The sequence below is a fragment of the Mesitornis unicolor genome, unplaced genomic scaffold, assembly GCF_000695765.1.
Source record: "Mesitornis unicolor isolate BGI_N332 unplaced genomic scaffold, ASM69576v1 scaffold11688, whole genome shotgun sequence".
In the NCBI taxonomy this organism is placed as follows: domain Eukaryota; kingdom Metazoa; phylum Chordata; class Aves; order Mesitornithiformes; family Mesitornithidae; genus Mesitornis; species Mesitornis unicolor.
The window spans coordinates 74,853-88,770 of NW_010202622.1; the positions used below are offsets into that span (position 1 = coordinate 74,853).

The following is a 13,918-nucleotide window of genomic DNA, read 5'->3' on the forward strand; positions in this document are numbered from 1 at the left end:
CTTGATCTCACCTTGGTCACTGGAAACCATTAGTTTCTACTCAAAATCTCTGGAGCATTCATGTGTGTCGTGCTGCTGCTGGACCCCAAAGCTCTCAGCTGCCACAACTAGCAAAAGCAGCAGCATTACAGAGAAATGCAGCACCTGATCTGACAGATGAGGAGTCTGACAATTTGGCAGGCTTGTTGCTTCACTCTGCGAGGGAAATCCCTGTGGCATATCTGCTGTTAAAAGTGCTTCATCTTTTTTTTTTCCCCAGCTTCATTCACTCATTATTTCTTCTCTCCTACATACCACTTCTTGTTTGCACTTGCTCCAGTGACAGCAGCAATCTCCACTGTCTGTCCACCTCGGCCTCTTTTCTCTGCGTACCTGGTACAGGTACAGAACACCTTCACCAAACTGATCTGCAGGTGACCATTGCGTTACCCACCACAAGCACCACTCTACTAAGTTGTCTACAGGAAAATGCTACTGGTGCTACACTGATAACGTTCAACAGCCTGTACTGATGTTTATCTGGTTCAAGTCCATGAGAAGCCTAGAGGCTGAGCCTCTCACCAGGCTCCAGCAGGGCATCTGGCAGGAGATTTGTGTCCCATTACCCTTGGACCGGCATTTCTCAGGACCATCAAGCATTTGGGACTCAGATGGAGTACAAGTGAAAAGGAGATGGCTTGAGTTTCTGCTTTGCATTCACATGCATTTTAGCCACCAACATCCTAAGTTACATGGGATTTTAGACAGACTACATCTTACTTTATTTTGTCCTGAAACCTTGGCTCATTTTCTTTATTTTATACTCATTTTTTACACCTACTTACTTCCTATATCTTAGTTACTTTAAGCTCTCTTCATTTAAGATTTTCTTTCTTTAAGTCTGTAGGATGTCCCTCACTACAGGGTCACAGGTCTTTCAGGTCTTTCCAGAATAGATGAACAAAAAGTAAACAAAGAGAGACTCCAGTAAGATAATAACAAAACTAACAATCAAATTCTATGGATCAGCTAAAACTTTATGAGTAACAAAATACTCTCTAAACAGAACTCTTGCAGTAGTATTCCTGTAAAAGATATAACTGGAGTAAGCACATGAACATGGGAATAATATTGAAAAGACTATCAGCAGGGAGTTGTGCAGAGTTCTAGCTGTAGAAGGAATTTGGACTAATTAGACAAATTGGTTAGGTCTCAGAAAATGTAGTTAATATGTACCAGAAGTAAAATCTCAGGCTCCATTAGTTTGCAAAACCATGTCTTTGTAACCAGAAGGAACATTTTTTCATACTAAGAATCCAAGTCAGTGGCTCAAAAGTGTATTTTGATCTTCTTAATGAGAATCAAATAAATGCCCCATGATAGTACCTCCAAAGTAATTTATTCCATAATAAATGCATGCAAAAATTTTTATGGGTACAGATCTAGAAAAGAAAAATATAAGAAACCCCAGTTCTAAATTCTTGCTTAGAGAAAACCCAACTCAGATACACAAAATCTATTCTATTTATCAAATCAATTCAACTCACTGATCTACTGAAGTTCGTGGTAATTCTGGCAGAGAAAGAAATACAACTGATCTTGATCTTGGGGACCGATTCTTACCACTACAAATCATTTACTTCTATATGCTAACATCTGGGGTATATTTTTTAGACATACACTTAGTGGTGTATCTTTCCTTTTTAAAGAGAACTCTTCAGTGTGAGAAATCCTGCTGTCAGGATACTCCTAAATGAAGTTCTGAGCATTGTTATAATGTCAGCAAGGAAATAGGAGGCAATGCAGTGAAAGCAGATGGTGCTAGCACTGGATGGCTCTGGGAGGAGTGATTGCTTAGCACTCCTTAACAGTGTCCCAGGCAGATAAACATGCCAGTAGCATGTGGCATGTTGGGGGGAAGGTGCAAATTGTATACTGTACTTTTGGGAGACTAATTTTCAACAAAACCTGTGAAGAAAACTCCTCACCAACCAGCATGAAACCCTTTTTGCCCATGTCAGTCTGAGCTTCCCTGCAGCTTGTCTGTGTAAGTAGTGTGGCAAAAATACTAAAAAATGAGAAGGCACAGAAGTTAGCAATGCAAGTAAAAGCTGTCTTCATTTCTATCCTTTAAGATAGCTTTTCCCTGCCCAGAGAGGCACCAGCTGCTGACTAAACATAAAAGAGACAAAAAACACATTAACTGATATTCACAATGAAGGAGAGAAATACATAAAGCAAAAGAACAGCCACGACAGCCAGTGATGGCAGCAGCTCACTTTTCTCTGCAGCCTCAGCGAAGAAAACATCTGCTGACCATATACTGGCAATGTTTGTTATTCACTTCAGAGACACTATGACCTTCCCAAGGGAGGAAAACTAAGGATGCACATTCATCTGTTTTCAAATAACACCTGACATCAGATCTTCCAAGTAAGCAATTTTCTGCAATTAGAAGAGGTGCTTGCCATTAAGATTCATGCTAGATTCAGGCACTGACCCTAAAATTAATAACTTCCTTCTTCCAGCAGCTACATACTCTTATTTTAACACTCATTAATCCAAAGGAAAGGAGACTGCTGGTCTAGTTCAGATCCTACTAACACAGCTCCCTCTTTCCTTGCAGCAGAAACTCCCAAAAGGCCATCTAATGACCACACCACTGTTCTGAAAAGTGCCAAATAATGATTAGATTTTTTAAAGCGCTACCCACTGTGGGTTCACTAGTTTTAAAACTGCTTCCTTAGTAATCACTTAGATCTATCTGCAAATTATTGATGTTTGCACAAGTTTTGACCCAGTGATAACTAAGACTGCATGAGAAAGAGTAACAGAATAAGAAAATGCACACCCTCTTGCTGACTTCTATGGTAGAAAAAATCATTGCTGCAGTTGGGTTCCTATTTGTAAATAGAAAAGTAAAAATGGCACTTTGGCTTCTGTAACTGCATCGAGAGGAAATCTCTTTAAATTGACATGCTCCAGTAAAGGAGGGGGCCCAGCTGGCAGGGCAGCACTGTCCTGCAGCAAAGCCCTGGAATCAGCCCTTACGCAGCTCAGCAATGATTCCAGGGACCCCGGCATCGCCTCTTTGCAGAGTTGGGCTTTGGCCTCAGTTACGGTGTGCTGTAGGCTCCTGAAAGACAACTGTTTTGAAAATGTGAAACAGTGCCCTCCCTTTGTAGGAGGACAGCTATCACATGGACTCACACAACTCAGAGCCGAATGCTGTAGTGACATTAGGTTACAACCCTATTTTACGTTCTGAAAAGAGAAATATGGATTTGAAAATTAGGATAAAGCATCACCACTTATAAAGCTTCTCCACAAAATGCCCATATTTAAAGACTGTTGGTAGCATGCTTAAAAAAACAGACACACATGTATGTGACAGGATCCTGCACATCGGCTACTCACTCCAACTGCCATTGGTGACTCATGGTAGGCACTTTCGGCAGATGGCATGTGGTATCAGCCCAGCTTCCCACTTTTGAGGCTAAATGAGGCTTGTGTTTACTGCCTGATAGCTACAAGAGAAGATGCTCCATGAACATAGCCGCAGGGAGTGGATGGAGAGCTCATGCCAGCGCAATGCCATCTGTTCTGGGAGCTGCCTTGGCATCTGCTTGGAAAACAGCCTCTTGACTTGCCTTGCCTTACCTTGGTGTTAGAGAAAATTATTTTAATTATCAGCTGCCAGATGAAGATGAGGCAGAGGAGAAAAGGGTTGGTTACCTCTTCCTGCCCACTCTGTTGTCTTTAAGTTGGCTTTTGTAGCAGTGCCTAGTGTCTCTGAGTCATGGCATACAAGTTATTTTAATGACAGTCATTTTGCCCTGCTCCTTGTATGCCTGTATATAGGGAAAAGGGAGCAAACATTTTAAAGGGACTATATGAAAATTCTTTATAATCTACACATACTGATCTGTCACATCAGTTCATCAGCCAACACCAAGTCTGAAGCCAAGTTATAAGCATGTGATGTAAATGATTACTATAAACACAACACAGAAGATGAGATGTTGGCATGCACCTACATGGATACCAGTCAGAAAAAAATTAAGTTCTGAGTAAAATGGAGAAAAATACTAATTAGATTTCCTTACTGGCTCCTTATTTCTGAATGCCATAAACTATTGTTTAAGTGAGAATTCACAGAGCTTGAGACTGTGTCTAGAAATATTAACTTACTGTATATAATACAGTGCAAGTTCGGTATTCATAGGGAACAACAGATGTGTCTAGGCAAAGCTATTCACAGAAGTCAAGATCAAGTAAATAAAGATGTCAAGCTAAAGCATACTGAAGTCTTACATGGAAGCACTCAGAAATACAGCAGCTTCAGTTTGCTTAGCTTAATTCCTCCTCAAAGGGATTAACTTAAACTCAAAAAGAGACTTCCACTTTTTAATAAGAGCATCTACAAAGGGATTTAATGCTCTTTAATGTTACAGCAGTAGTTAATTTCTCTTAGCTATACTCAGTTTACAGAATACTTGGTTGATGCCACTCTCTGCCTATGTATGCTGTATGTTGCAGCTCATGGAAAATAACTCACGAAGTGCATAAGGTCTGGCAGGACTTTTCTGCAAATTCAGTCACTGGACTGCTGCCTCACCTCTGGGGCACATGAAAACCACAGCAGAGACTACTCAAGAGGTGACTCCTGATGATCTCAACTTCTCACTTCAGCAGAGCCAGGACTTCATCACTGTGACTCACATCTGCAACAGGATGTACAGCTCTTGATGGCTTCCACTTTCTGACATTTTCCCCCCCTCCAGGACTGGCTAAAACCATTGGATATGTCTTTTTACGTCACAAAGAAAAGGAAGGCAAAATTATTGAACTTGCAAGATCCTACATGAGTCACAATCTGAGATTCATTCTAGTGTAGTGTACTCAAAAACACGGCCTGTGAAGGACTAATACTGAAAGCTATCACTTTTAATTTCCTTCTTCTCAGGAGCAGGATGTATGTGTAAACAGAGATAAACAGATACAGAAAAGTTAATGCAAATATACATTAAAAGTGCCAGTCTGGAGGATCATTAGGTCAGGCAAAAGCATTATATATAACAGCTCATTATTTTTCTCTGGTACCCCACAGAGGGCTCTACACTCTACTGAACCCCAAAGGAATTGCCTCCATAATTCAAACAATGCTAAAACAGGAAAGTGAGATATTCCACAATATCCTATCGACCCAGTGTGGCAGCATGAGATTGCTGAAGAAAAAAAGAAAGATGTCCAGAGTAACTGAAAACACAGAGAAGTTTAAAAATTTTGTCAACTTCCCATCGGGTACAGGCAGTAACATTAATCCTAGCCAAAATCTACAGGAAGTAATTGACCAGTATACTCTGAGACCACAGTTCCCTTGACAATGGCAGCATCCTGTAAGGTATGAACCATACAGTCATTCCCTGCTCCACTTGCTCAACCTTGCAGGAATTCCCTGCTAAACTGTGTCAGATTCACAGACTGCCAGTCAGCTTTTTTTTTTGGCTAGTTTACTGCTATCACTAAAAAGTAGATTATGGCCTAGATTTATTAATAATTTGTCATGAGGCAAGCAGAGTTCTATTGAGGGAGTAAGGGAGAGAAGCTCTGACAACATTACAGGAACCCTTATTCAAAAACCTTCTCTCAAATGAGCAAGTGAGTGATTTTTCTGGTACTAACAGCTTCTCTAGTCTCCGGACACAACCAAAAAAGCCCTGCTAGAGATAGTCATATATAATTCCAGCATTATTTATGATTTGTTCCTTTTCAGTTTCTTTTCTCCCCCAGGGGCTCATCACCAGGTTGTGCAAGCTCTGGGGTACATGCACACACAACTCCACTGCAGCCTCCCAGGGCAGAGCCTCCCCACGCTCCCCTCCCATTCCCTCCCACCAGCTGAACTGGCGCTCTGGTTTTCAGAAAGAAAATGTAATCTCCCACAGGAAAGCCTGTTTAGCATCTGGGTTTTTCTAGCAAGTTGACATACCTTTTGTAACCTTTATATTACAAAACAGTGAGTTACCAAAAGCTGAAGAAAAATCAAGAGATTCTTCTATGGTGCTCAGCAGATGCCCTTAAAACTGGAAGATGCTGGTGGAAGCACCTTGCTAGAAGATTGGAAACATACCAGTCAGTGATAAAAATGACCTGCTCACTGATTGGGTGTTTATTCTGGCTGCACTGCAAATTATTGTAGCCTTATATCAGTTTGTACCTGTGGCAATGCAGCGAAATGCTGGAATACGACTTAGAATAGGGTCTCATCAAACATAGGCACTAAGATGTGACAGACATTGCCCTCAGTCAAGGGACTGTACCTTAACAACTTCTTGAGCAGACCAGATTTGAAGGAGGGAGTTTAACAGAAAAAGCAGTACCCATCATGTTCAAGGGTCCCCAGTCTTCTCTGGCCTCTCAAGATTTTAATACTTTTCTCCCTTCTATATTATCTTCCTTAAAAAAGGGCATTTAAAGAGCCCTTCAAACACATATCATGACATACACAAGCCAAGACTTTAATCACAGCAAGGCAATGAAGAACAATAATTTTCCCCTCTTGTGCACAGGGATTAAAATAGCCCTAAGTTACAGTACCAGGTATTTTGCACATGCTATTAGCCAAACAATGCACATTAAAAAAGGAAATAATTACTATTTCTGCAAACTAAGGGCTCTGCTTTGCTGTGCACCATTCAAACACATTTGCCCCACAACCCTCATTCCCCAAACTGCAACAACGGCGCCTCTGCTAGAGCCACCACAGAGCATGAGGCCACGTCAAATATTAAGGCACAAGGCAAGTTTGGTCAAAGCTTCTCCATCAACATTACAATGGAGAAAAGCAGTACCTAGCATTTAATATTACTGCATTTGTGTTGCTTGATGCTACCATGCTCATGAACATGCTGTGAAGGAGAAGCAAAAAGCAATGTTCTTTTACACTGTGAGCACTCTTGCTGTAATTTTGTGCCCATAATACACATACTGTGTTTACACCACCATGCTTAATTTTAGGATTGCCTATGAAATACAGTTCCTTCTAGCTATATTTAAACATGCATCAAAAATTCATGGCATTTATCTACTACAACTGCAAGTTCTCTGACTGGGATCTGAATTATTTTCATTGTTTCATTTTTTTCAGAAAGCAATTTTCTAAGAACTCATAGAATTGTCCAATGTTTGGGGGGAATACAGGCAGAAATATTTATTTCTCCACTCTCCAAACAGGAAAACAGAAACATTTTATATGAGAAAACATCGCTGAATAGGTATCAGTTGTTCCTTCTGAGGGAGAAAAATCCAGCACTGTGAATTACTCAGCATTACAGCTGGTTTTTGGCTTTCATCTCACTGACAGCATCAGGGACAGAATGATAAGTGAAAAGAGAGAGATAAAACGACACAGAGATGCACTGCAGCACCATAAAGTATACACAAGTTGAGTATTTACGTGCTGTGAGCACAGGATGATCTGGACTGACACAATCAGGAAAAGGCAATGCATGAAGGGTTTTTCTCTTATTAATTGATTATTCTCTTTGCTACCAGAGGAAATTTAGGCCAATATCACTCCTTTCCTAGCAGTTAAAGACACGATCTAAAGTAAAAGAGGGTGTGGGGAGGCAACACTGAAAGAATTCAAAGATCTACCTTCTTTTGTTTTTCTTAAGCACTGCACATTACTGCTGGTTTAATAAGAATGTCTTAGGTGCTGCCTAGCTGTGCCAAATAAACGAGGGCATCTCACGGGGAAGCCTTTCTTCTGCAGCTGCCAAATGCTGGTAACCTGCAAAAAACATGCATAACATGTTCCACCTTCACAGCGGTCCAGAGTACTAATGAATTATGCAGCAATCAAATGCAATTCAACTTTCTCCTACAATAAAAATGTGTGTTAAACTGAGGACTCTCCTCCCTACAAAAACCCCTTTGCTCCTTCTAAGTGGTGTTTTTAAATGACCTGAATATTTCCCCCTTTCCGTGCCTCCCTCTCCTCTCTGAAGCATCCTAAGCAATGCCAGAAGATCTGTATGCATTTTGCAGCACTGGAAGTTTTACTGAGGGGGGCATGGAGTGGGGAGGAGTGGCAAAAGCAGTTATCAACTCCACATCGTGTATCAGCCAAGGCCAGCATCTGCTTCCTGGACACATTCGTGCCTGTAACTTTCCCAAACTGCTGAGCATACATACAGCTGCCTTCCCACAGCAACTCAAAGCTCCTGTTTTCTCCCATATTGCTGATGGCACAACAGCAGCACTGACAACTTGTGTGTTTGTGCAGTATTCCTACACTGAGAAATGCAAGGCAGAAATACGTGTGTATTTTAAAATACACCTCTCCTTATGGCACTAAGAAGGCCAAGAACAGAGGAGGCCCTTTTGCATATAAACTCGAACCCTGCAGTTAGCAGCGAATGGCAGACAGACTTTTACTTTCTGCCACTGTTTCTCCCACCAAAGCAGCAAAAGATGTTTCCAGGCTGCCTCCGTTTCTGCCTACAGCCAAAGACAAATCACAAGGAGGTGGTTAAAGCACAGCCCATCAAAGCACCTGATAGGAACCTGGCTCCTCTCTGAAATACCTCTTCTCCTGCTTCTGCTTAAGAATGTGCTGCACAGCAGAGTTCATATTTTGTGATTTATTTATAAGTTGTGCCCTTCTACGATTTTTAAATTAGTACCTAAGCAATCTGCACAATCCCCAAAATCTAGTATAATAATTATGTTTTGCCTGGTGTGTATTATAAGTACCAATTTAAAGGTGCTTTAACCAGTTACGGTAAACAGTTTCCACAGAAACTGAAGATACTAAATCACCATCACAGAAAATTCTTATATTTGCAGTAAGATTTTCAAAACATTTGATGTAAAAACAGAGTTCAGTTTCTCAAATGCAAAACAGATACTGCTGGTCTTTTCAGAAATTGTTCGACAGACAAACAGGGCTCTCTAGGGCACTTACAGGTGCTCTGAAAATTACTGGCTGGTCAGAGGGAGACATTTATTTTTAAACAGCTATTGGGTACTGAAATTAGCCTCACTCAGTGACTGGCAGCCAAATGCACTAGTCAGCCTGCACTCTTCCAAAGATCTTTTGATCTCTGAACTTCTTTGAAAATGTGCCCGTGACTGTGGCCAACAGGCTCTTCTGGACATTTTGTCACAGCAGCTGCTTCCCTTTTCTCCAATCCTGGACACTCAGTTGCAGAAAAATGAGCAAAAAAATATACATTCCCCTTTCCTGGCACGCTTCTGAGGGACTGCTGCCTGCCAAACATCTGGAGCAGTGAGTTAGGAGGGGGCAGAAGAGCCTTCCCACATGCCAGCCACCCTTCCGAGGTGCAATGAAGAGTGGAGAGGGAAACACAACCCGGGCAGCAATGCCCCTCCTTTGCACAGCAAGGTGCAGCCCAGCAACCCTTTCACCCTGAATACAGCCCATCTCGAGCACTAAGGCTAACACAACACCACCAGTTCTCTACCTAAAGTAGGTTTCACAGTACTAAGTGAGGCAGTGATAGCCATCCCTGAAGGTATGCCATGATCCTGCACAGTGGCTAACTGAAAGGGAAATAATCTCTGGGACTCTGGAAACTGTGAGACGTTTTGGACAGAAAGTCTTTTATCACCCTTCCTCTGAAAGCCTCGATCCTCCTGTCTCTTCCCCATGCAATTAAACATGAGAACAGACACTGATTTCAAATACTTCTTTGCTTGATTAAGGCTTACTCATCAGAAAGAGATTTGTCCTGATTCAGTGATGGGACTCAGATAGATTAACTGAGCTAACTTGCATATATACCTTGACACAGACAAATGGATTGTTTTGTTCTTACTAGTATCAGCTATTATCTTTATTTCTGCTTTGACTCATATTCTGAATCTGAGTCAAGACTTCCTGAATGCAGAGCACGGCTGACTGAGAAATTAGTCTTTACAATTTAATGGAACACGTATGTGTTTGCCTTAGCCTGATAATGTATGCAGACTATTATCAGGGAGTAAAAAGAAAGTAGATTTCAAGCTTGTAAGTGCTAGAAAGGGATAAACCAAAGGAAACACGTATCTTCAGCGACTCAGTGGCTAAAGGATTGCTTTGTCCATTTCTACTTCTGCTTTCACATTGCAGAGGTTAAATAATTTGTTTCAGGATATTTAGGTAATCTTAGATTTAGTAAAAGACTTTTGAGATTTTGTTAATTGAAATGTAAACTTTGAACTAAATTTGACCTGATAGGCAAATTTCAAAAGCTTCCATTATGGACAGCATATACTACATTCACGCACATTTTATGTAATCTACAGCAATTTTATACCAGGCGGATATACAGTACTATCCTAATAAACAGAAGGTTCTCAAGGAAGTTCTCTCAGGTCGTATGTAAATTAAAAAACACTCCTGCAAAGACAGTGGCACATTTCACAGAAACCAACTGCAAGAAACAGGATCTTTAAGTCATCATGTAAACCAACATCCAGAGAAAGAAACCCACAATTTCAGATATTGACTAGCTATTTGGAAAAATTATACAGGAAATCTTGCTATTCTCAAACTTACAAAGAAGCTTATTAAAACCAACAAATTTGAGGTTTAGTACAATAAGGAACTGCTAGCTACCAAACCAAAAAGATTTTCTTCTTTAGGCATCAAAGGTAAATTATATTTACTAGCAAAAAGAACTAGCATGTATGCGTTTTTCATGGATACCATCTTGATATAAACATTAATGTACTAAATTTGCCAGTAAAGTTAATTTGTCATATTTAAAAAGCTGAAAAGTTAAAAGACATATAACATGCTTGCCTCAGAAAAGTAAAAAAAAAAAAAAGTCTCCTGAAAAACCAGGTATTTCACCTTTCAAGAAAATAGTTGAGTCTGCATTAACATAGAAAGCAAAGCAAATTAAAAGAGCAAAGCATTGAAAGTAAATTCTTACTTTAACTTCCACTGTCTTCCCACCTTGTTCGATATGTCTCTCAAGATATTCAGAAGACAACAGGTCACTGCAAGAAGAAAAGAGAATCATAAGCCTTGCACATACGTTCTTGCACGCCCTCTTAGCTCTGATGAAACATTTACATTTGAAAAGGGCAAAACCTGCAGGATACTTTTCCTAAAATGTTCATAAAAATCACTGAAACAACCACCTCCAATGGAGTTACACAGTGCATGGGATACATTGATTTCTAATACCAGAAGGTGGGACAAGAAAAACTGATGGAGTTTCAAAACCAGCCACTGATAATTATTTTAATTCAAGAGACTTCTATTTTCCACAAAAAGTGAACAGTAAGGAAGTTAGGTGAACTTTAAAAAAAAAAATAAGAAAATAAGCAGAAGGATGAGAAACCAGTTGGAGTCACTCCTGCAGTAGGCTGCATCTAAGGAAAAAAGCCAGCAGACTCCTAAGGACACAACAGCACAGTATTGAAATGACCTTGTAACACCAATATTGTAAGCTCAGGAACACACTAAATAGGTAGGCAAAGCCATCAGCTGTAGGAGCTGCACCACACCATAGGCCCATGGCCAGTCCTGCCTGGGACAGGCAGCCACGCTGCCCTCGAGCTCTCAGAGCAGGCCATCGCCAGGGCCTGTCCCTCATACTTGCTCTACCCAGGAACCTGGGGGCTTTAGCAACATCAGAGGAAAATGCTCTGGGCAACAGCAAACCCAGCCTCAAAAGTGCACAAGGCTTTGAAACAAACACTCAAGAAAAAAAAAAATCAGACTTGAAGCAAATGTATATAAGTTAAATGCATGCGGTATTTACCAAGACATTTGCAGTGTCTGAACCAGTCAGATTCTCTCCCTCGTAAGCTGTTCTCTAGACAAGCAAATTACATCACAAAATCTACTAAACGCTTCCAAAGATCTCAAAATTTTAACCTACATGAAATCTGTATAAAGATTTTATATTGTCCCACCTAAGAGGTGATTAAATTAGAAAAGATGAAGAACCGGAAAATAAAACTCAACAGGCACACTGACTGACAGGACAGGAGGCAAAGAGCACAGACCTTCTTGGCAGAAGAGGCAAAACTGAATATTTCTTCTCCAAACAGCAAAATACCAAGGGTAGAGGTGAGCTGACCTGCTGTGGGAGGGGAAGGAGAGCAGAGCAGCACCGGGGCAGCAGCCACTCAGCTTTCCAGAGCTTCGCCCAGGCAACAGAGGTGTAAAGGTAGTTAATTAGGCTATAGAAGATGCTGGCAGGACCTCAAATGTACAGGGACTGACAATGAGTCAGTGGAAACTGGATGTTAAAAAAAAAGACTTTGTATCTAAGTCCAAGAAAAAGAGGCAATAAAAAAGAGGAACGCTAATAAATTTCTAAATGGGAGCACCCATAGGACAATTGTCAATGGAGGTGGGGTCCCCTCAGTCACAGCGAGTTCACAGCTGGTTGCTGCTGAAAGCAGGAGGTCTCGGTACCCCCTCAGCAGCAAGCATTGAACCTACCTTGTGTCAGCACGAGCACTCATCAAAATATTCTCGGTGTCAGAACTAACACTCATCAAAATACTCTTGGTGTCAGTACCGGCACTCATCAAAGTACACTCAGAAGGGTTCAACAAACCCATGTTTTTGCTGCATTAGGTAACTGAAGAGGTACAATAAGCTCCAGAGCAGATGCAAGGGAGGGAAAGTACCTGAGCACCTGTCAATAGGAAAGGAAGAAAGGACAACCAACTCCTTCAGCCACTGCAGAAACTGCGTGACCAGTTGCCCCTAGATTGGGCCTCTAGGACTCCCTTGATTCTGGTCAGGCCTATATACCTATACTGATGCTTTGCACAGCAGCCTGTGACGAACCCATTATTGAGGAGAACCTAAAAGAAATGCTGTTGTTTCAGTTACTGACTACAATCCTTTAATTCCTCTTAGAAGTAAATATTAAATATTTAGGATACTCATCCACCTGAGGGAAGCTCAAAGACTTCTATCTAGTCTGTAGGGCTTTACCACATTTAGAAATCTAGACAGATGCTCTCTTAAAATGTACTATCTTGCTTAGCTTGATTAGTTTAGCTTGATGAAGTTAGATACATAGTTTCTCTGCATTCACTACACTTTCTTTCCAGCAGAAGGCTACGCTTGTGGGTTTACTAAAGACAACTCTACAGCTTAGGGCTGTATTTCCACTCTCAGCTATTTCTGGGTGACTCAGTTAAACTAAGGTCATCCTCCTTATCTGATGATGACAAAGGTTTTTGTGCCAAGGAAGATGCAAAAGATTATAAAATGTAAAATATGAAAGTATATAACACAAAAGACAGAGATCAAACGCTTAACTCAGAGGGAGTTTACAGTTGTATTTGGAGGGATGACAAAGAGAAGCCCAGGGTCTTCTAATGTGGATCTGACAAAATTATTGCTTTTTAAAAGATACTGCTGTTAATGTTTTTGTGTTATGGAAGATCATATGCTATGTTCTCAAAGATTGGGAAATTGTGTCTGGCATGAGAAAATAAAGACATTGATCATTCTCAGCCTTGTACAATGCAAGATCTAGGAGGTAACAGAAGAGGCCAGTAAGCTCAAAGCTAATAAAAAGATGCCTTTTCTGACATAGTCCCTGGTTACAATGTGGAACTGCTTGCCACAAGAAAGCACAGATGCTGGAGGTCTGTACTGGTTCAAGCTGGGAATGGACAAGTTAATAGACATAACTGAGGGGGCTGCCAAATGCACAGAAATTGTACTTGACTCAGAAAGTCTTGGAGTCCTGGAAAAGGACTTTAGGGAAGCCTCATATGTGCTTGTTCAGCTCTTCTGCTTCCATCAGCACCTGTCTTGGGCCACTGGGACAAGACAATTGGCCAAGCACCCTTCTAACCTGACCTGGGCTGCTCTGCCTGCACCCTGGCAGGGTCCTGTTTCTCCTGGGGGTTATCCAGCTCTGGGGTCACTGGTAATGAGCCAGCT

General features: G+C 41.1%; 1 protein-coding gene across 1 annotated transcript in view; it reads right to left on the reverse strand.

The window, feature by feature from the left end:
* ADAM22 (ADAM metallopeptidase domain 22) overlaps nt 1–13,918 on the reverse strand; it is a 111,264-nt gene that overhangs the window by 57,784 nt on the left and 39,562 nt on the right. Inside the window, exon 3 of the mRNA XM_010190458.1 lies at nt 10,926–10,992. Within this exon, the coding sequence (XP_010188760.1) occupies nt 10,926–10,992 (67 nt within the window). The remainder of the gene's footprint in view (nt 1–10,925; nt 10,993–13,918) is intronic.